At 39.8% G+C, this 23,234-nt stretch overlaps 1 protein-coding gene and 1 non-coding gene across 2 annotated transcripts in view; one reads left to right on the top strand and one right to left on the bottom strand.

Annotated features, from left to right (window-relative positions):
• LOC126456707 (DNA primase large subunit) overlaps positions 1 to 23,234 on the bottom strand; it is an 85,576-nt gene that overhangs the window by 29,193 nt on the left and 33,149 nt on the right. Inside the window, exons 3-5 of the mRNA XM_050092447.1 lie at positions 16,659 to 16,780; positions 7,364 to 7,582; positions 2,779 to 3,012 (exon numbers count right to left, since the gene is read on the bottom strand). Coding sequence (XP_049948404.1) covers positions 2,779 to 3,012; positions 7,364 to 7,582; positions 16,659 to 16,780 — 575 coding nt within the window. The remainder of the gene's footprint in view (positions 1 to 2,778; positions 3,013 to 7,363; positions 7,583 to 16,658; positions 16,781 to 23,234) is intronic.
• On the top strand, positions 13,854 to 13,928 carry Trnas-uga (transfer RNA serine (anticodon UGA)). The gene has a single exon. It is a non-coding gene; the product is annotated as a tRNA-Ser (tRNA).

Raw genomic sequence — 23,234 nt, 5'->3', positions numbered from 1 at the left:
CTACTAAGTCATTTATATATATTGTGAAAAGCAATGGTCCCATAACACTCCCCTGTGGCACGCCAGAGGTTACTTTAACGTCTGTAGACGTCTCTCCATTGATAACAACATGCTGTGTTCTATTTGCTAAAAACTCTTCAATACAGCCACACAGCTGGTCTGATATTCCGTAGGCTCTTACTTTGTTTATCAGGCGACAGTGCGGAACTGTATCGAACGCCTTCCGGAAGTCAAGAAAAATAGCATCTACCTGGGAGCCTGTATCTAATATTTTCTGGGTCTCATGAACAAATAAAGCGAGTTGGGTCTCACACGATCGCTGTTTCCTGAATCCATGTTGATTCCTACATAGTAGATTCTGGGTTTCCAGAAATGACATGATACGCGAGCAAAAAACATGTTCTAAAATTCTACAAGAGATCGACGTAAGAGATATAGGTCTATAGTTTTGCGCATCTGCTCGACGACCCTTCTTGAAGACTGGGACTATCTGTGCTCTTTTCCAATCATTTGGAACACTCCGTTCCTCTAGAGACTTGCGGTACACGGCTGTTAGAAGGGGGGCAAGTTCTTTCGCGTACTCTGTGTAGAATCGAATTGGTATCCCGTCAGGTCCAGTGGACTTTCCTCTGTTGAGTGATTCCAGTTGCTTTTCTATTCCTTGGACACTTATTTCGATGTCAGCCATTTTTTTGTTTGTGCAAGGATTTAGAGAAGGGACTGCAGTGCGGTCTTCCTCTGTGAAACAGCTTTGGAAAAAGGTGTTTAGTATTTCAGCTCTACGCGTGTCATCCTCTGTTTCAATGCCATCATCATCCCGTAGTGTCTGGATATGCTGTTTCGAGCCACTTACTGATTTAACGTAAGACCAGAACTTCCTAGGATTTTCTGTCAAGTCGGTACATAGAATTTCACTTTCGAATTCAATGAACGCTTCACGCATAGCCCTCCTTACGCTAACTTTGACATCGTTTAGCTTCTGTTTGTCTGAGAGGTTTTGGCTGCGTTTAAACTCTGCCAAAAATTTTCTGTCAAAATTTCATTTTCTTGGATACACGGAGAAGACAATACATAATCTTTGTTGCCTGTTATTCCTGTTAGTTGTTTATTTCCACTCTGGTAGTCTGAATCTATGGAATTCGCTAGTAATTATAACAATAACTTAAAATGTGTTCAAACTCATACGAGTAATCAATAGACCAATGTGCACTGGATGCTAGGCGCTTTGTGAAACAAGGTCTTTTTCCTCAATATGAATTTGGTGTGTAACTGATATTTAGCGAATTGTTTTTAGTGTTCATGTGGATAACTTCAAACTTTTCATGATTTAGATTTAACTGCCACATTTTGCATCATACAGATATCTTGTCTATATACGGATATCTTGTCTACATCATTTTGCAATTCAGAACATTACATGACAGTAAATAACAGCATCAACTGCAAACAATCTAAGAGGACTGCTCCGATTGTCTCCTAAATCATTTACATACATCAGGAACAACAGCATTCCATAGGTTTGCAATTTAATTAGAAGCCGCTTGTGAGGAATGGTGTCAAAAGCCTTCTGGAAGTCTAAAAATAGGAAATCAATTTGAAGTGCCCTATCAATAGCCCTCATTACTGTGTGAGAATAAAGAGCTAGGTGTGTTTCACAAGAATGATATTTTCTGAATCTGTTGGCTATCTGCCAATAAATCATTTTATTTGAGGTGATTCGTAATGTTCAAGCACAGCATATATTCCAAAATCCTACAGCAAATTGACGTTAGAGATATGGGTCTGTAATTCAGCAAATTATTCCCATTTCCTTTCCTGGGTACTGGTGTGGCTTGTGCAACTTTCCATTCTCTGGGTAGGGATCTTTCTACAAGTGAGTGATTTTATATGACTGCTAAGTATCAAGCTATTGTATCAACATACTCTGAAAGGAACCTGACGGGTCCGGAAGACTTGCCTTTCTTAAGTATTTTAAGATGCTTCACCACACGGAAGTATATCTACTTCTAAGTTACCCATATTGGCAGTTGTTCTTTATTCAAATTCTAAAAGTATTTACTTCATCTTCTTTTGTGAAGGCATTTCGGAAAACTGAGTTTAGTAACAATGTCAGCAATAACATAACCATCGTTATCACACAGTAAAGGTATTGATCGTGTCTTGCCAGTGGTGTACTTAACACATGACCAGAATCTCTCCGAGTTCTCTGGCAGATTTCGAAACAGAGTTTTGTTGTGGTAACTATTAAATGCATCTCGCACTGAAGTTCATATTAAATTTCGAGCTCCTGTAAAACTTTGGCAATCTTGAGGATTTTGCATTCTTTCAAAATTGGCATCCTTTTTTTCATTGCTTGTACAACAGTGTTCTGGGCTGTTTAGTGTGACAAGGGATATCAGTACCATCTCTTAATAATTTACCTGGTACATATCTCTCAACTGCTGTCGATACTATTTCTCTGAATTTAAACCACATCTGGTCTACACTTACACAGTCAGACTGGAAGGCATGGAGACGGTTTCTATACAGTTCTCCCACCGTAAGCTTTTTAATAACTGACCATTTTTTAACCAAAGATGATATATGGGGTCAAATTATATGAGACATGAATTAAGTTGCACCTGTGCTCAGCTGTTCCACTAAAAATAGGCCCCAAACAGTGCAGAAATAACACAAAGTAAGCAGAAAAGACCAAGAGCTAAATGTAATACTTGCTTTTGATTCTTGCATGACTTATATTCATTAAATTGATCTTTGGTTGGAAGAATCAATACTTACTGTTAAAGCATGTGATAGGTTTGCCCGGAATACTGACATGAGAACAGATATCAAATCTGAACTTGGTATATATGCAAAACCAGAGGACAAATAGACTTTTCGGTTACGAACTAGATCCAGTACCTCAATGAAAGGCACTTTGTAGAAATCAACAATATCAATTGTTGACGGTGAAATTGATGTGGAAGAACAGCAAAGATGTTCTTTTAACTCGTCTTTCTCAGTTTTGTGGATCTGGAACCAAATCAAAGATTCAAAATTACAGTGTGAAACAAATGAATAATAATTGTATAAAAAGAAAAATTCACTTGAGAAAACTAAAGAGTTTCAAAGAGAATGAACAACAGGTCAGTACCAACTTTCTGGTAGTGATATTCTAGTACCAACTACAGACATCTTTGAAAGTATATCACTAGTTTTTCCTTTCAGAGCAACTCTTTTCTACCTCAAGCAGGAAAGGACAGGTTGGTGAAGAAGGTTAGAAAGGTGCAACAGGTCACTCATCTCCCCGTACAGAGATCCCCTTGTCGTGAAGACAAGGGGAAAGATAGATGAAGGGGGAATGTCAGAGAGTGTAGACTATTGTTGTTGTTGTGGTCTTCAGTCCTGAGACTGCTTTGATGCAGCTCTCCATGCTACTCTATCCTGTGCAAGCAACAAATTACTCCGCCAGGGATATGACTTTCTCAAGTCAACCCCTGAAATGAGATCATCCCTTGACAAAATTATCCCCACACCACCCAGAGTTGCCTTTTGTCGCCCCCCTAACCTCCGTAACATCCTTGTTAAATCCTACAATATTCCCAGACTACCTTCTCCACCCAGCGGTTCCTACCCCTGTAACCGACCCCACTGCAAAACCTGCCCCATGCATCCCCCCACAACCACCTACTCCAGCCCAGCTACTGGTAAAACATACACAATTCAAGGCAGGGCCACGTGTGAAACTACACATGTCATTTATCAACTGACATGCCTGCACTGCACAGCCTTTTACATCGGCATGACAACAACTAAACTGGCTGAGCGCATGAACGGACACAGACGAACTGTCCGCCTAGGAGGTGCCCAATGCCCTCCAGCATAATTCTAGGGACCTAGGAACCTGCTACACCGTATGTGCCACTTGGCTTCTCCCACCCAACACCAGTCCCTCTGAACTGCGGAGATGGGAACTTGCACTCCAACACATCCTTTCATCCCACCATCCCCCTGGACTGAACCTACGTTAAACAACCTCAATCCCATTTACTCTTCAGTCTTCTCCTCCTTCCCTTTCCTCTTTAGCCATTCACGCATCTTTTGATCCTACATAGTTGTGTTTATCTTTATACTATATACCTCTTTACTTCTGTATGCATCCTCTTTGGTTTGAAGCTGGCACAGTACTTACAGTAGAATATCTTTGGCTTCCCTCTGACAACCATGCCTCCATTCTTGCTACCCTCCCTATTTTCCTTTCCCTGTTGCTTCATAACCTGGGTTGTGAGTACTGAATCTTCTTTCCCTTCTTCCCTTTCTTTCCCCTCTCTCCTCCTCGATGAAGGAACATTTGTTCCAAAAGCTAGGAACGTAAATTTTCGGTTCTGTTTTATGTGTATCTATCGGCTGTACTGAGCTGAGGTAAGTACTGGCCAGCCCCTCTATCTCTTTGTTAGTATTTGTTTAACATCTCATATGAGATTTTCCATTACTCATTTAGTATTGCAGTCAACATTGTCAAAAGCTTTCTCTCTAAGTCTACAAATGCTAGAAACGTAGGTTTGCCTTTCCTTAATCTTTCTTCTATGATAGAGTGTAGACTTAAGATACTATGTTGTTATGCACTGTCATTTTCAGTCCAGAGATGCAGTAGTTCCCCATTCTGTCCTTTTATTATCTCTGCTCTGAAACTGGCACAGTGATTGCCAATGTGCCACTTTTTATGAGCAACTCTTTTTGAGATCTCCCCTTCTTTGCTTAACCTTGTCCTCACAATAGGTGGGGGTCCCTCTTACACAGGAGTCTGAGTGACCTGCAGCTTCTCACATACATGTAGGGCCACCACTGCCAACAGCTGCTTGGGCCCAACTGTGGGCTGCGCCTGTGTCTGATTAGAACAGCATTCTGGAGTGTGTGACAAGAGTGAAGAGGAGGTACATGAGGGGGGAGAGGGAGGGATAACAGGGCAGGGATGCAGGAAGATGTTGTGCTGCTATGGGAGTGAGCGTGGACGTGCTGGGGACAAGACGCAGAGTTAAAATGTTGTGCTGAGAGAGGGTGAAGGGAAGAGGGGAGAGGCGTGACGTTGAAAAGGGGAAAAGACTAACTGGAGCATTGTTGAAATACAAGGTGCAAAGTGCTGGAGTGGGAACAGGGAAAGGGGTGGGGCAGAGGGGAGTTACTAGAATGAAGGGTATTTTGTAGGGAGAGTGCCCACTTGCACCCCTCAGAAAAGATGGTGTTGGTACGAAGGATCCAGATGGCGCAGCCTGTGCAGCAGACAGTTAGGTGAAGCACATCGTGTTGGGAAAAATGTTCAGAAACTGGTCGGTCTAGCTGTCTCTTGGCAGTGGACATTCATGCTGACAAATGGTCTGTTAGCTGTAATGCCCACATAGAAAGCATCGCAGTGGTTGCAGCTTCCTCTGTATATCACACGACTGCTTTCGTAAGTAGCCCTACCTCTGATGGGATAGGTGATGCCTGCGACCAGACTGGAGTAGGTCGAAGTGGCAGGATGTATACGAAAGGTTTAGCATCAAAGTCTACTGCAGGGATATGTGCCAGAAGGAAAGCAGTAAGGTAGCAAGGATAGAGTGGGGACGGGCAAGAATTTTTCGTAGCTTAGTGGGCGGAGCAGTATCATTGTGGGTGGAGTGCAGAAGATAGTGAGTATGATATTCCTTATTTCAGGCAGGTTGAGAGGTAGTCAAAACCCTGGTATGGCATGTGATTAATATGCTCTTGAGTGGTTCTGAATCATGAGAGGAGGGCCCCTTTGTGGCCAGACAGTGGGCATGAGAGCGGTGGTAGTTCTGTGAAGGCCTCAGTGAAACATTTGGCATATCTGGAGAGGGACTGCTCAGTACTACAGATGCAGTGACCACGAGTCATTACGCTGTAAGGGAGGGACTTCTTGGTATGGAATGCTAACCCACACAATGTGCTCCACGGCCTGCAACAACTGGATCCTTTCTACCAACACCAGCTTTTCTGAATTATGCTATTCTTACTATTTATCCTTCATTCTCATAAACTCTCTGGTTTCAACCTTTGCTAATCTCTGTACTCCATCCCCTTCCCTGCTCCCAGTCCAACAATATGTACACCTTCTATTCCATAAATACATCTACTTGTCTTACCCCCTTCTCTATGTTTCTCCTCTTCCCTTTTCTCTCCCTCAACAAAGCCTCCCCACTGTGTATCCTGCCCCCCCCCCCCCCCAATGTCCTAGCTTGCTCACACAGCAGCACATCATCATCTCCCCTCACGCCCCCCCCCCCAACCCTGCTATCCCTCCCCTCACCCCTCCCTTACTCACCACATGCCACCTCCTTACACTACCACCCATCCTGGACTGCTATTCTCAACAGATGCAGATCCAGCCCAGTCAGGCCCAAGTAGCAACAGACAGTTCTGTGTGTGTGTGTGTGTGTGTGTGTGTGATTCTGAAGAAGGGCTTTTTTTTGTCAGAAAGCTAATAGTTTAGTAACAATATCATTTACAGAAAGCGTCAATCAAAAGAACAATGCAAAAAATATCAATAAAACAAGTTGTATGCAGCAGCACACAAACCAATAACTTTTAAAGTTGTGGAGGTATTTCTCGAAGTGTAAACAGTAGTAAATACTTTGTAAGTAAAGCTGAGATTCTGATGCAAATAACCGAGTGCAAGGTTACCAGAAAGTTACAAGGAGACAGAAAACCTGGTCTCGCTGGGATAGGGATGTGCAATAGCTTGCCACTTCCACAATTCAGAGAGGCTTGCTGGCCCCAGATCGAATCAGCCCGGCGTATTAACTATAACGGCTCGTGTGCTGCACAACCTGGACATGGTTTTCAAGCAGGTAGGTGAATACTGGGCTGATATCCATGTTCCACCTCAGTTCAGGATTCATATACATGTTGAAAACATTCACATATTTTCACACGGGATAACAGTAGACTAACACTGTCAAATACAGATTAATATGCTGACCCCATGAGGACATGGGATCAAGGTCAGGAAATAGAAGAAATGCCTGGTCAGTACTTAACCAGAACTGTCAATAGGTGAAATTCTATATACTGTTGATAGAGATGCACAAAAGTAGACATGTTATTCTAATTCTGAGAGAGCCTATATCAAATATTAAACAAGGAGAGATAACGGATGCTGCAGATAGGAAAAACCAGCTAAGGATTCAGAAAGGGAAAGAGCTGTAAGGCAGTCTTCAACGGCAGAAAAACCAACGTCCAAAAGATGGGCAACAATGGCCACAGTTATGAGAGAAGCAGTACTTTTAAACATATTGTTATGTCCATCATCTACACCCTTCACAAAAAATGTTTTCATTCAAACTACTTTACTTATTCTGGATTAATAAAAAAAAGCAGCACTTACTGGTGAATAATCCAATTTGTTTTCCTTAAGGAAAGTTGTAATTCCTTTTGCTTTTAAATAATGAAAACGCAATCGAAATAAGTCCACCTCTCTGGCAATAAACCACCGCCTCAAGTCTTCTGACCGACAGTATGCAAGACGTAGAAGATAATGAGATATATGATCCTTTCTTCTGGCTTCCACTTCCTGTTCTGACTGACCATCACCTTCACTACCTTCCTGAAATTAGAAAATTAACCCTTTGCGCATCACATTTAAAAAAAAAAAAAAAAAGGAGGGGGGGGGGGGGGAATTTTTTTGTGATGAATATTTACTGTTTACGTTGCACATATGCCATATCCATTGCAAAAGTTCTTTTGAAGCTATTGGTTAATAAATAAAATAATGATTCCAAATCATTAGAAATTACATAATAATTACTCAAAAAATGCATACATAACTGTACTGTAAACTTCCCATATTTCTTTCCCTTGCCCTTGAGGAACTACATAAAGTTGGTTCCATAACCAAGAATTTCACTATACACAGAATAAAACTAAACACAACAGTTATTGTTCACTCACAAATGCAGTAGCACAACACATGACACTTCTCTGTTCTGTACTTCAAACAAACGGCGAGTCACGAAAGTAAACATGACTGTGATCTGTTGGCCAAACTTGGAACTACGTGAAGCGATGCAAAATGGTATCATTGAAGCATTGGGAAGCTCAAAAAAGCCAGGAATACTTAATGATGACATTTGGAATCGCAGACGCAGAAAGGGTTAAAATTAAAGATGAAAAATTAATTTACAGCAGTAGGTGACAGGAGTTAAAATACTGTTTGCTTTCTGATTCTTTTTGAGTGTACAAACTTTGGCTGAGCCAATGTTTTGTTTCTCAAGGGCTGTCATACAGATTTTGTTGAAACTGAGCCAAAAGATTTCTCAAAATGTATGAATCCCATGTAAAGTGGTGACTCATATTCATGGCTCCATTCTAAAACTTCATTCACAGATTACAAAAGGTCTGTTGCGCTTTATCCACTTCTAAAGCCAGTATGGTCCTTTGTTTGATTAAAATCTGAAACTTTTTCAATGTTCAGTCTTACAAATTATGGACGGGAGACTGACAGGTATTTCTGTTACCTCTCTTTGCAAAATTGTTTTACTCCACTTTGCAAGTTTATGTTGTTATGTTGTACCACTCCCCTCCTCCCTCCCCCCCCCCCCCTTTTCTTTAAAGGTTCATCTACAGGCATTTGTCCTTTCTTCGTATGTTGGAGGGCTTCATGTAACTCATCTGGTATTATTTTCGGAATGTTGTTATCTGAGTCGTTAATTGTGTTTGTGTTGCTCTTGGAAGTGCATAAATATGTCAGTTGGTTGCATGTTCCATTGATCAGTTGCACGGTACAGTAGCCGTTATGATGTGGACCGTGTCAAGTGCACAAGAAATGCACATATGAAACAAGATTTTTTAACATGAAACATAGTTAAGGATTAATATTTCTATTATTTACTCTATTCCATTAAATGGCACAAAATGCATATACTATATTTACAGATTTATTTACTCCTATTCAAGAATTCATCTATGGTACAGAAAGAGTTGTCAAGGATATATGATTTCAATTTATTTTTGAAGTTATTACTGCTGTCTGTCAGACATTTTATTTCATCTGGTAATTTGTCGAAAATTTTTATAGCAGCATATTTTACCCCTTTCTGTGCCAATGATAGGTTGAGAAATAGATAGTGTAAGTCTTTCTTTTTTCTGGTATTATAATTATGAACGTCACTGTTGTTTTTAAACTGGTCCATGTTGTTGAGAACAAATTTCATTAGAGAGTAAATGTACTGTGAGGCTGTTGTAAGAACTCCCAATCTTTTAAAACGATGCTTGCAAGATGTGCGACTATGAACATCACACATTATTCTAACCACTTTCTTCTGAGCAGAGAATGCTTTTTGTCTAAATGTTGAGTTGCCCACAAAATATTATTCCGTATGACATCTGAGAGTTAAAGTAAGCAGAGTACGTTAGCTTACTAATTTCTATATTCTCAAAATTGGCAATTATTCTGATTGCAAAAGTTGCTGAACCTAGTCACTTTAGAAGATCCAAAATATGAATTTTCCAATTAAGATTCTCATCTATATGCACACCCAAAAAACAGTATGCTCTACCCTGCCTACTGACTTCTGTTGCTGTGTTATATTTATTGAAGGAACTGTACTTTTTGCACAGAAAATTGGATGTACTGTGTTTTTTCAAAGTTTAGAGCAAGCCCATTTGCAGAAAACCAATTAATGATTTTTCCAAATACCTTACTTGTATCATTTTCAATTGGAGTTTCTTTTACTGGATTAATAATGATGCTCGTATCATCTGCAAACAGTGTCAGTTCAGCTTCCTGTTTCAGATAGGAAGGGATTTCGTTCACATGTATCAAGAACAGAAGGGGACCCATGATTGAACCCTGTGGAACACCTAATATTATTTTACCCCAGTTAGATGAAGTGGCAAACTTATTTAAATCACTTGACCCATATAAGGAAACTTTTTGCTTCCTGTTCTGTAGGTTTTGCTGTCTCAGTGGAACAGCATTTTTGAAATCCGAACTGTGATTTACTAAGTATCCCACTACTGTTGAGATGGTTAACCACTCTAGTACATTACTTTCTCGAAGTTTTTTGAAAATGCTATAAGCAAGGATACTGGACGATAATTATTGACATCTGTGATGTCCCCATTTTTGTAGAGCAGCCTGACAATTTCTCTGGGAAAGTACTTAGAGTTAAAGATGCATTACATATGTGACTCAAAACATCAGCTGTAATTGCTCCACATTGTTTTAATATCTTATTAGAGATGTCATCTACTCCAACAGAACATTTATTTTTCAAAGATTTATAATTTTACTTATTTCACAAGAGGTTGTTATGAGAAACTTAATCTGACTAATTTTTTCAAAACAGACTCTTCCATGTACTGCCTGGCTTTTTCTTTTGAACTGTTCTCACCAATTTTTTCTCCTACACTTAAGAAATGGTTGTTAAATAAATCAGCTACTTGTGTACTGTTGGTTAGGATGCTCTCGTTCTCCTTAATAGTAATACTACCTACCGCAGTGGTTACTTTTCCTTTCTCCCTTCTAACAACATTCCATATTGATTTTATTTTATTGCCGGAGTTGTTAATTTCTTCTCTAACATACATATTTCTTCATTTCCTTACAACTTTTCTCAGTAAGTTATAATAGTTTTTATAGTGTAAAACTACTTCTGGATCTATACTAGTTCTCGCTGTCTCATATAAAGTTTTCTTTTTCTTTCTGAAGACACTTTAATACTTGTAGTAATCCAAGATTTCTTTGAAAAGTATGTGGTGTTACATTTAGTAATTTTCTTTGGGAAACTGTTCAAAAATGGATATAAATTTATCAAGAAATATGTTGCATTTATCATTAGTCTTTGGCTCATTTATACATCTCACCAATTAACATATCTTAAGCTTTCTTTGAAGTGCTCTATAGATATCGGGTTGAGCGACCTTACACTTTTACTTAATGGTTTCCAAACTGTACACCCTGTTAGGTTTTGTAAGTTAATCAGTTGTGCATCATGGTCTGACAACCCATTTACCACAGGGAAAGCATGTGTTTGTTTTACATCATCGTTCTGTACAAATACATTATCTATTAGTGTGCTACTGTCTTGAGCTATACCTGTATGGAAATTGATCACTGATTCTACGTTATATGTTGTTAATTACACTTCTAGTTCACTTTTCCTATCAGAATTATTTAGAAAGTTTACATTGAAATCACCACAGATTAATAACTTCTTATTTTTGTCTGACAGGCAGCATAATAGAGAGTCAAACTTTTTTATGAATAGCTCCCGGTTTCCTAATGGGGACCTGTACAGTGTTGCTAATATCAATACTACATTATCTAGCTGAAGTTCACATGCACAAACATCAAAGTGCTGATCAACACAAAATTTGCTTACTTCTACAGTTTTGCATTTATATCCTTGTTTTATGAAAATGGCAACTCCTCCTTTATCCATCCTAGATCTATAAGTGTAAGATGCTAAATTATACCCACTTATACTGACACTATCCATGCCCACGGTTACATGGAGTTCAGACAGACAGAGTATACCAATCTCATTCTTATTTTTGAGATCATCTAAAAACACTAATAGCCCATCTACTTTATTTTTTATTCCCCTGATATTTTGATGAAGTAAGTTGATACTGCCCTTAGCTGTACTCCTATTTACTGTACATGAAGTTTCTTTTATTCTATTTATCTTGACTGTCATCTGTCTGGACTTTGGCTTTAACCTAAAAAATCTGTCTGCCTGGACCCATTAACCACAGGGATCACCCCTTGTGTGACTGTGGACCCCCTTACAGTTTCTGCTAATAGAGAAGCTAACTTATTTTTCCCCATCCTCTTTAGGTGCAGGCCATGGTGTAGTGTATCCCCACCTACCATCAACACTTATGTGAGATTTTGCCAGTGTCTGGAGCATCCTGTTCAGCTCAGTGTTAACATGCCTTACAGCAGTGTTTACCCAGGGCTGATCATGGCGCTGAAAGACCTCCACAAACCCCACATTTGTGTGTTCAGTTTCTGCTCCTATTTTATCAATCCTAATACTGTATCCTGGATTCATAGCCACGCTGTTTACTGCTCCCCCAACTACAATTACCTGATCTTCCTTCTCAAAGTCCCTGCATAGCTGACCTAAGTTTTCTGTCACCTGGCTAAGGCTAGCACTTGGTTTCACAAAACTTGTGACCTGGTACCCTGCACCTAATTTCCCCTGCAGCTGCTGGCCCACACTCCTACCATGACTGCTGCCTATAAGCAGAATTCTTCTTTTCCTATTCTGGTTTCATCCCAACCTGTCTTTTTTCTTTAAGCTAATATTCGGCTTCAACCTACTTTCAACTACATCTGGATGAGGCCTTTCCTTCACTTCAGATAGCAAGCCGAACTGATTTACTAATTGAATTACTGGAGTTTTTTCAAGTGTTTCCATATTTCGCCCTTGCTTGCTATCTTTTCCCAGTCTCTTTTTCCTCCCTTAACCTACATAATTCCAAGCTCACATTTTCTAATTTAGCCTTAAGGGCACAAATTTTGCCCCCTGTTCAGTGATTTTTCTGTCCTTTCTACATAACCCACACTGCCATGGAAGAGCCTCATTTTCTATCCTCGTTTCCTCACCGCTACATTCGCCCCAATGAAACCCTAATTTAAAGTCTACACAGAACACCCCCTCTTTCAAATTTCTATGGCAACCACCACATTTGTCACACATGGTTTGATAGACAAACTTAACACAAAAGCAGAGAATAAGTTGGACGAGACCACATTAGTTTCGTAACCTGTAGCCTACTAATGTAAACAAACTTTTAAATTTACTTCTGAAACTTTTAACTACCTAGCTCTGTATGACCGGCATGAATTAATTTGACTTTGAAGCGATAACTCTAGTCAAAAACAAAAATCTACACTCGCGCAAAATTTACACAAAAAAAAAAAAAAAACATAAACAAAACTAGTGACTGCCGGCCTTTTATGCAATACTTCCTTTTCGATCTAAATACAGTCAGAAAGGCGAAACCTTCAACAGATAGCCTAGAGAAGAAGTATATACACTAGTCTAAAATGTAACTTAACTAAATTAGCTCTTATTTCAATATTAATCACTTAACTTTGCGAGAGCTTCGTTTATGCGCGTCTGCCTTATAAATGCCTATAAAATTTCCTTTCTCTTTTTAGTTAGGTCTATGAAGGAAATTGCCATCTTCGCTGACGAAATGGGAAATCTACCCAACATACAATGATAAGTAAAAACATTATATGCACTTGCTTAATGTCATCTTGGCCCACCTTTGGAACACAATAGAGCAATGATTCAAAGGGAATGGATTCGACAAATTCTTGGTAAGTTTTCGAAGGTACGCAGCATAAGACTTCAACAGACACATCATGCAATTCCCCAACATTACGAGTTGGTAGTTTGTGGTTGCGGAGCTGGTGCCTGATAATGGATTAAACTGTGTGACGGACCGAGACTCGAACTCGAGACCTTTGCCTTTTGTGGGCAAGTGCTCTACCAACTGAGCTACCCAAGCATGACTCACGCCCTGTCCTCACAGCTTTACTTCAGCCAGTACCTCGTGCTTGGGTAGGTCAGTTGGTAGAGCACTTGCCCGCGAAAGGCAAAGGTCTCGAGTTCGAGTCTCGGTGCGTCACACAGTTTTAATCTGCCAGGAAGTTTCATATCAGCGCACACTCTGTTGCAGAGTGAAGATCTCATTCTGGAAACATCCCCCAGGCTGTGGCTAAGCCATGTCTCCGCAATATCCTTTCTTTCAGGAGCGCTAGTTCTGCAAGGTTCGCAGGAGAGCTTCTGTAAAGATTGGAAGGTAGGAGACGAGGTACTGGCAGAAGTAAAGCTGTGAGGACAGGGCGTGAGTCGTGCTTGGGTAGCTCAGTTGGTAGAGCACTTGCCCGTGAAAGGCAAAGGTCCCGAGTTCGAGTCTCGGTCCGGCACACAGTTTTAATCTGCCAGGAAGTTTCATGATGAAAGATGCCACTAATTTTGGGAAAGAAATCAAGCACGAAGTAATGCAGATGACCAGCAATAATATTCATGCAGTCCACAGCTGTCATGGTGCCTTCAATTGCTACCACATATCACATGGAATCCCAGGTGTACATCCACCATAACTTAGCACTGCCCCCACCAGCCTGAACCTGTGGCGAAGCGCATATTCTGAATGGCAGTTTGGGTGGATGTGAGCACATCTAGACACAACCCTTGACCTGGTGTAACAACGGATGTTATTCAACCAACCAGGTGATGCAAGTGGGCTGAAGGGTGTGCTCCAAAACATTTATACCTGCATCAACAACATACTCTACCAAACAGACCTGCCACAGAACACCGTATACCCTGCTCTATAGAGAGGGCAAGCCTCCAACCTCCACATTCTGTGATGAGATTTGAGCAACAAACATCTTGTTGTTGACTAGTGGTTTCACCATCATTCAACCACTTTCAATAGTTGCTCACAACAATAGCATGTTAACAGCATTGTCGGTTCTGGGATAATCATTCCCACGCATCTGGAGATAACAATCTGCTCTTTGTCAAAGTCGTCTCCATTCATCTCTGCATGGGTACTATACTCTCTGCACAGCAGTGGTCATAGTGTTTCGTCTCACCGGTGTAAGTTTCAATTTTGTCTAAACCACATTTGTTATTATTTTCAGTTCTATCTCTAATCAAATATTTGTTACATCTCCTTGCATCCTGTCTAAGACTTTTCTGTTAAGTTCTCATATTGTATTCTTATTATTATTTACAGGAAAATGGCACCTTCTCTTCTGTATGGGACTCCATTCAATTTGAGATTCTCACTTCATTCGTCTCTTTCATACCTACTAAGTTTTTTTTTCCCCAATCTTTGTTAAGTATTTGCCACACCTGTACAAATCTTCACTTTTCAAGGTTCTGAACTTGTTGCCTCATTTAATCTGTGTAACCTTTCTATTATGAAATAAATTCTCATAATCTATATTTCCGATTTCCTGCATTTTGAGTTTGTTTCTTTCTAGCTTTGTAGCTACAGTATGTCACGAAAAGTATTACATATTTTCAGAGGCAGTAGTATGGAACAAAGCAAGACAGAAATGTGTAGAGTTAAGAGCATTAGGTCACCTTCATTATTGTGAAGTACGCCTCTTTGGCTGCAATAAAAAGTAGCAGAGCAGTTGGATTTTTTAAAAGTCCAATTTCTTGTTTATTTACCCAGTTTTCAAGTAGCGAGGTAGATGGCCTTAAGTCATCACCTGATTTTCCTCAGTCCTCTACACCCAATTTTCTGTTACCCAAACTGCAATACAAATATCCCAGAAACTTACAAATGGAATTAGGATATCTGACAGTTCTATCAGTTATACACTAAACTATCAGGACCCTGAGAATTCTGTGAGGCATGGGAATAACACTATGGATCACATGCTTATCAGGTGTCAACAGGACTCTCAAATTCTCCAGTCAATATTGTCATTTAGCATTCAGTCAGTTTAATATGACTTGTAAAGAACTTACATTTAGAGAGTAGCAGGCATTGGCACTAATCATGTTGCTACAAGGCTGGATGGTGGTCAAACTATCTTTAGATAAACCACTGGATGTGAAACTGGAAGATACGGATGTACCAAATTGTGTGACATCACCCACGTCTCGTGAGGGCAACTGCAGTGGAACGTTCGCCGACATTGTAAATAAAAATGTGAAATTTCGGAGCGTGTAAATATGAGAGTGCCCAACAGCTGACTTGCTCTTAGTTGTTATTATCTGATTTCTCTTCTACAATGAACTATTAACAGCTGCTGCCGTTTACCTGACCTAATTCCACCTTATGTGGTTTCCACCACCACGATCCTTAAGTCGAATGTTGCTTAATATTACAATTTCAATATGAGTGCACAATGAGGTAGAAGTGCTTGGACTTCAATAAATTTCAGTCAGAAATAACTGCTTATTAATTTCTAACAGGAAGTAAGGCTTACAATGTTTCCTACCAAAAACTATCATTGTTGGTTTCTGAATTAGTATCACATTGTCTGTTGTTACAGGAGGTACACATTTGTGCTCCGTATATGTTGTTGGACCTAATGTGAGGGTTACAATACTATCTGTATTGGTCCATCCAGCTGCATTGTATTAATGACTGCACTGGACACTGGGTTCTATCTGGGTTGGTCCTAATACATATTAACACAGTAACAATCAGCACCGTATTTTTGAATAGTAGTCCAGTATTCTGGAGAAATATTGTAACAATTTGCCTGGTGACTGATAACATAATTGTGAAATATTAATAATTTAAAGTTTTTAATTTAAACACACCTCTCTAGCCATTTCTCCTGGGTATCAAATATCTGGAGTCTGATACTGTTTTAACGTTAGCATTGTATGGCAGTATTCTTTGCAAAAGAGCCACTATTCTTGTAATACACACACAATTAATTTACTGCACACTTGTATAAATTTTTAGAAGTAGACAATTACAATCAATCCAATTAAAAAAGCAGCAAATTTTTGTAAACAAGTTAAAGATTTATTTTCCCTTTTTAGAAAGAGAGAAATACATTTAAAGCAGCAGCGAATCATTCTAAAGCATATGTGTAACAATGGAAAGTACAGAAGCAGTTCTATTAGTAAAACACTTCAGGCAACTGAGGTATTTGTACATTCTGAACAGTTACATACTGCAAATCGGGGAAAAGCCTTTATGCCCTGTTTCTTGATCTCCGCGACAATTTTTTTCCTCCACTCTTCAGAATATTTAGGAACATTCTTTTGAAGATTTGCTTGATCTATAATCCTTAGAACTGAAAATAAAAAAAGGAGGGATGTCATTAAGCAACATGTTTACTTCACCTGAGAGGATTAATTTATAGTGTAAAGGAATTGCACTAGAACAGGACTTCCTTCTTTGGTGACAGGTAGTATAAATTAATGGTGAAAGGAATAGAAGATTTTGGGTGGATAGGAAGGACTTTTATAAGTAGTTCTTAAACAAGTTTGTAGAGGAAGAAGGCTTATCACTGACTGTCACAGTGTTACCAACTTTTATATAAAGGATAAGAGTAGTCACCCAAACTGGTATGCATGTAAGTAATGGAGTCACCAATTGGTGGGACACTGGAAAAGGTGAATTTTCATGGGAGTGAGACCATTGCTACTAATGAGGCATGTCATGTGAACCTTCTTGTGGACTGTCGAAAAGAACTCTCCCACTTCACACAAATTCTTAAATGTTCACCCACTCCACACAAATTCTTAAATTCTGTTCTGGTACAATTATGGTGAGAGTTCCACAATTTGTTTGGTTCCATGGCTTTAAGATACACGCTCTACATTTCTCTGAAACCATTAACATTCTTTCCCTGACCGTTGTTGTGGTCTTCAGTCCTGAAACTGGTTTGATGCAGCTCTCCACGCTACTCTAACCTGTGCAAGTTTCTTCATCTCCCAGTACCTACTGCAGCCTACATCCTTCTGAATCTGCTTAGTGTATTCATCTCTTGGTCTCCCTCTACGATTTTTACCCTCCACGCTGCCCTCCAGTACCAAATTGGTGATCCCTTGATGCCTCAGAACATGTCCTACCAACCAATCCCTTCTTCTAGTCTAGTTGTGCCACAAAATCCTCTTCTCCCCAATTCTATTCAATACTTCCTCATTAGTTATGTGATCTACCCAGCTAATCTTCAGCAATCTTCTGTAGCACCACATTTCGAAAGCTTCTATTCTCTTCTTGTCTAAACTATTTATCAGCCATGTTTCACTTCCATACATGGCTACACTCCATACAAATACTTTCAGAAACTACTTCATGACAAATCTATACTCGATGTTAACGAATTTCTCTTATTCAGAAATGTTTTCCTTGCCATTGCCAGTCTACATTTTATATCCTCTCTACTTGGACCATCATCAGTTATTTTGCTCCCCAAATAGCAAAACTCCTTTACTACTTTAAGTGTCTCATTACCTAATCTAATTCCCTCAGTATCACCTGATTTAATTGACTACATTCCATTATCCTCGTTTTGCTTTTGTTTATATTCATCTTATACCCTCCTTTCAAGACACTGTCCATTCCGTTCAACTGCTCTTCCAAGTCCTTTGCTGTCTCTGACATAATTACAATGTCATCGGCAAACCTCTAAGTTTTTATTTCTTCTCCATGGATTTTAATGCCTACTCCGAACTTTTCTTTTGTTTCCTTTACTGTTTGCTCAATATAAAGATTGAATAGCATTGGGGAGAGGCTACAACCCTGTCTCACTCCCTTCCCAACCACTGCTTCCCTTCCATACCCCCTCGACTCTTAAAACTGATATCTGGTTTCTGTACAAATTGTAAATAGCCTTTCGCTCCCTGTATTTTACCCCTGCCACCTTCAGATTTAGAAAGAGAGTATTCCAGTCAACATTGTCAAAAGCTTTCTCTACGTCTCCAAATGCTAGAAACGTAGGTTTGCCTTTCCTTAATCTTTCTTCTAAAATAAGTCGTAGGGTCAGTATTGCCTCACGTGTTCCAACATTTCTACGGAATCCAAACTGATCTTCCCCGAGGTCAGCTTCTACCAGTTTTTCCATTCGTCTGTAAAGAATTTGTGTTAGTATTTTGCAGCCGTGACTTATTAAACTGATAGTTCGGTAATTTTCACATCTGTCAACACCTCCTTTCTTTGGGACTGGAATTACTATATTCTTCTTGAAGTCTGAGGGAACTTCGCCTGTCTCATACATCTTGCTCACCAGATGGTAGAGCTTTGTTAGGCCTGGCTCTCCCAAGGCTGTCAGTAGTTCTAACGGGATGTTGTCTACTCCCGGGGCCTTGTTTCGACTTACGTCTTTCAGTGCTCTGTAAAACTCTTCACGCAGTACCATATCTCCCATTTCATCTTCATCTACCTCCTCTTCCATTTCCATAATATTGTCCTCAAGAACATCGCCCCTGATAGACCCTCTATATACTCTTTCCACCTTTCTGCTTTCCCTTCTTTGCTTAGAACTGGGTTTCCACCTGAGCTCTTGATATTCATGCAAGTGGTTCTCTTTTCTCCAAAGGTCTTTTTAATTTTCCTGTAGGCAGTATCTATCTTACCCCTGGTGAGATAAGCCTCTACATCCTTACATTTGTCCTCTAGCCATCCCTGCTTAGCCATTTTGCACTTCCTGTCGATCTCATTTTTGAGACGTTTGTATTCCTTTTTGCCTGCTTCACTTACTGCATTTTTGTATTTTCTCCTTTCATCAATTAAATTCAGTATCTCTTCTGTTACCCAAGGATTTCTACTAGCCCTCGTCTTTTTACCTACTGGATCCTCTGCTGCCTTCACTATTTCATTCCTCAAAGCTACCCATTCTTCTTCTATTGTATTTCTTTCCCCCATTACTGTCAATAGTTCCCTTATGCTCTCCCTGAAACTCTCTACAACCTTTGGTTCTTTCAGTTTATCCAGGTGCATCTCCTTAAATTCCCACTTTTTTGCAGTTTCTTCAGTTTTAATCTACAGTTTATAACCAATAGATTGTGGTCAGAGTCCACATCTGCCCCTGGAAATGTCTTACAATTTAAAATCTGGTTCCTAAATCTCTGTCTTACCATTATAAAATCTATCTGAAACCTTTTAGTATCTCCAGGGTTCATCCATGTATACAACCTTCTTTCATGATGCTTGAACCAAGTGTTAGCTATGATTAAGTTATGCTCTGTGCAAAATTCTACCAGGCAGCTTCCTCTTTCATCCATATTCACCTACTACGTTTCCTTCTCTTCCTTTCCCTACTGTTGAATTTCAGTCACCCATGACTATTAAATTTTCGTCTCTCTTCACTACCTGAATAATTTCTTTTATCTCATCATACATTTCATCAATTTCTAATCAGCCATGTCAAATTCTCAATGAGGACTTTTACTCACTTCAAAACCACTAGCTTCCAGCAGTAGTACCACTTCAACAATATCACACCTTTTATACTAAAAGTATCCCATGTAAAGCCTTGGTAATCAATCACATTAATTATATCTATTTTGATCATCAGTGTCAGTCCTAATATTCTTGCAACCCCTCCCCCCACTTCCTTTTCATAAAAGAGGGTTGACAAGTTTTCAGAAATATTTGTGCAGTTTTTTTTACAGGTAATTCACCACTATCCACAAGTCCATTTGCTGAATATTACTGCTGACACATCTGCTGAGCTTTTTAGACAGGAGAAATTAAACAAAAATCTAGGAAAGCTGGGGAGGGGGGATTGAGGGGGAAAATTCAGGATGTTTGCGACAAGAAGGAGACAAAATTAGAGCTAGTAACATAAGTGAGAACAGTCACTTAAAGCGTTATAAATTAAATAGTAGGTTGAGTGAAGTTTGAAGGCTGCAAAGTAGGAGTTAGGAATTATTTATTTAAGTGAGCTGTGATGTATCCTAAAAGTTGTTGTGATGGTAGAACACCCAAGGTTAGTTTAACTGCATTATTGTTGGGAAATCAGATAGCAGCACTGGTGACAAGATTGGAAGAAGGTAAGCAAAATAATTAGAAAATTAAGGGTGTTAAAATAAGATAAGAATAATGGGCACAACAACAGTGAAGAAGAAAAATAAATTTCATTCTATTAAATGGATAGAGAGAGAGAAATGGTTGGTTGGTTTGTGGGATTAAAGGGACCAGACTGCTACGGTCATCGGTCCCTTTTTCCAAGTACTAAAAACACCCACAGAGAATAAAAACGATTAACAGAATAGAGCACAGATGACACAGAACAAGAGAAACTGAGACAAAGACCAGACAAAATGAACACAGAGTGTAACGGTGGTTGGCCGACCATAGAAATAAAAAAGGAAAAACCAACCACTTAAAACACATTAAAAAAATCAGTTTAAAACCGGAGGCCAAAGGCCAGAATCCACACAAAACAATAAGATAAAACAGAAACACTTAGATTAAATGATAAAAACCCCCTGCCCGAATAAAACGTAAAACTAAGTCAGCCGTAGCAGAATCATCTGTTAAAAGGGCAGGGAGCGTGTCAGGCAGTGCGAACGACTGCCTGAGCACAGCTAAAAGCGGACACTCCAATAAAATATGGACCACTGATAAAACGAAGCCGCAGCGACATAGAGGTGCGTCCTCACGGCGCAATAAGTGGCCGTGCGTAAGCCGAGTGTGCCCAATGCACAGCCGGCAGAGGACAACAGTATCCTTGCGGGAGACCCGCATGGACGACCGCCACACAGTTGTCGTCGCCTTGATTGGATGGAGTTTGTTGGGCGTGGGCAGATTGCGCCATTCAGCGTCCCAAACCGAAAGAACGGCGCGGCGTAAGACTGCCCGCAAATCAGTCTCCGGGAGGCCAATCTCCAGGGGTGGTTGACTGGTGGCCTCTTTCGCCAGGCGGTCAACATAGAGAGAGAGAAATGATTTGTACAATTATTACTGAAATGCAAGCTACACAATGTGGATGAAGAGGAAAACCGGAAAAGTTTGTTATATAAATAGAAGATGAAGTACATCATTCACAGAGCAGTAAGCAATGAAGTGATTACTACTGACTGGGGTGAAAGTGTTGAGACTATTTGCCAAAAATTTAAACTGAATGAATTGTGATGTTCATCCCGACCATTTTTGTAAAGTCTCTGAAAGACTTCTCATCACACAGATCACAAAAGGAAGAAATGACATGACGCTACAGGGAAATCTGGGATGGTATCTCTCTCTCTCTCTCTCTCTCTCTCTCTCTCTCTCTCTCTCTCACACACACACACACACACACACACACACACACACACACACACACACACACGGTCATCACTGGGATTTCAGATCAACATCAGTGCCTGGAGATTACAGTGCTTTTAAATATGTCTGTCCACTGCCCAATTCCTATGTGGCGAGTAGCAATCTATGTTAATTGATATTGCTAAAGGGAGGGGTATGGAGGTCTGGCAATGGGTCCAACCAGCCCTTGTGAAGCCAAATGAGGAGCTGCTTGAATAAAGAAGTAGTGGGATCATGACGATTCATCTACTGAAAATGACAGCTAGAGCGAGGGTGACATGCTGATCCCACGTCCCACAATCATAAATCGCCCCTTGTACTGCAGCAGTCAGCCAATCCGAACAGACCTAAAGCCTAATCCATGAATGGTGTTAATGTTACATTTACAAGGGAAGAGTTGTACCTAGAGAAGTGATAAGAGAAAAGACTAAAAGTTTTTAACAACTCACCAGCACTTTTCCTAATAATAAGTACAAAAAAAAACGTACGGAGGGGCCAACAATGACACGGAAAGGGGAGAGAGGGAGGGGGGAAGGGGAGGGTCTTGCAACATTCTTAGAGAAACAGTTGAGGAATTAGAGTGCCTCAATGACTCAACTGTGGGCGAGAAAATAAAAGAGGTTTTGAAGCTGAAGGAGACTTGAAATATGAGTACGCGAATATCCACAAAAGTATATCAATGTTGAGCAGAATTATATGAAAGGATTGAGTAACTCGACTGATTTAGTAGGAGATGCCGAGATAATTAGGATTTCAATTTTATGAGATGCTGTGGGGAGCGAAGGTATATGAATGCATTTGGAACAGACAGTGCTAGGAATTGAAAATTTAGAGGAAAATGAATAGCTTATCAGTGTAATGATGATAGTCCTTTGTATGAATGTGGGCAGGAGTATGCAATTTTGTAGACAATCACCACAATAATTTGAGAGATCTATCAGATTACAGAAAAGTTGTACAAAATGACATTTAACTTTGTGCTGAGATTCCTTAATGTTGTTGGAGAGGAGGAGGAGGTCGTCAGCAAATCCCAGGCAGTTTAAATTTTTTGTCTTTGACATTTTCAATTCTGATGTTCCTAGATTCCAGCACAAAGTTGAGCAGTAGTGGTCACAAGCAGTCTCCCTGTCTCAAAATCTTCATGGGGAATTGCTCAGAAAATCTCCTCTGTAAGTGACTAGATTTTCAGTTGGTAATGGGGAGTTCTACCAATTTAACTTTTGGTGGAGCCAGAAATTTTTGTAAGATTTTCTGTTAAGATGCATGAGTACAGTCACATGGCTTCTTAAATTATACAAAAGGTGATTGCAAAGATGCTTGTTTTGTTTACTGTAATATGCCACAAGTAATTTTTAAGACGATGGTTTGTTCTGTACATCGTCTCCAGAGTCTGAAGCCTTACTGGGATTCACCTGTTTTGTGATGCAGTTGTTATTTAACCCAACCATTTAAAACTTGTATGTGCAGTTCAAGAAAGATGTACCTTCATTTAT

Source organism: Schistocerca serialis, chromosome 2, assembly GCF_023864345.2.
Source record: "Schistocerca serialis cubense isolate TAMUIC-IGC-003099 chromosome 2, iqSchSeri2.2, whole genome shotgun sequence".
NCBI lineage: Eukaryota > Metazoa > Arthropoda > Insecta > Orthoptera > Acrididae > Schistocerca > Schistocerca serialis.
Note: the sequence above shows the minus strand (reverse complement) of the source record. Positions and strands in the feature narration are given on the sequence as shown.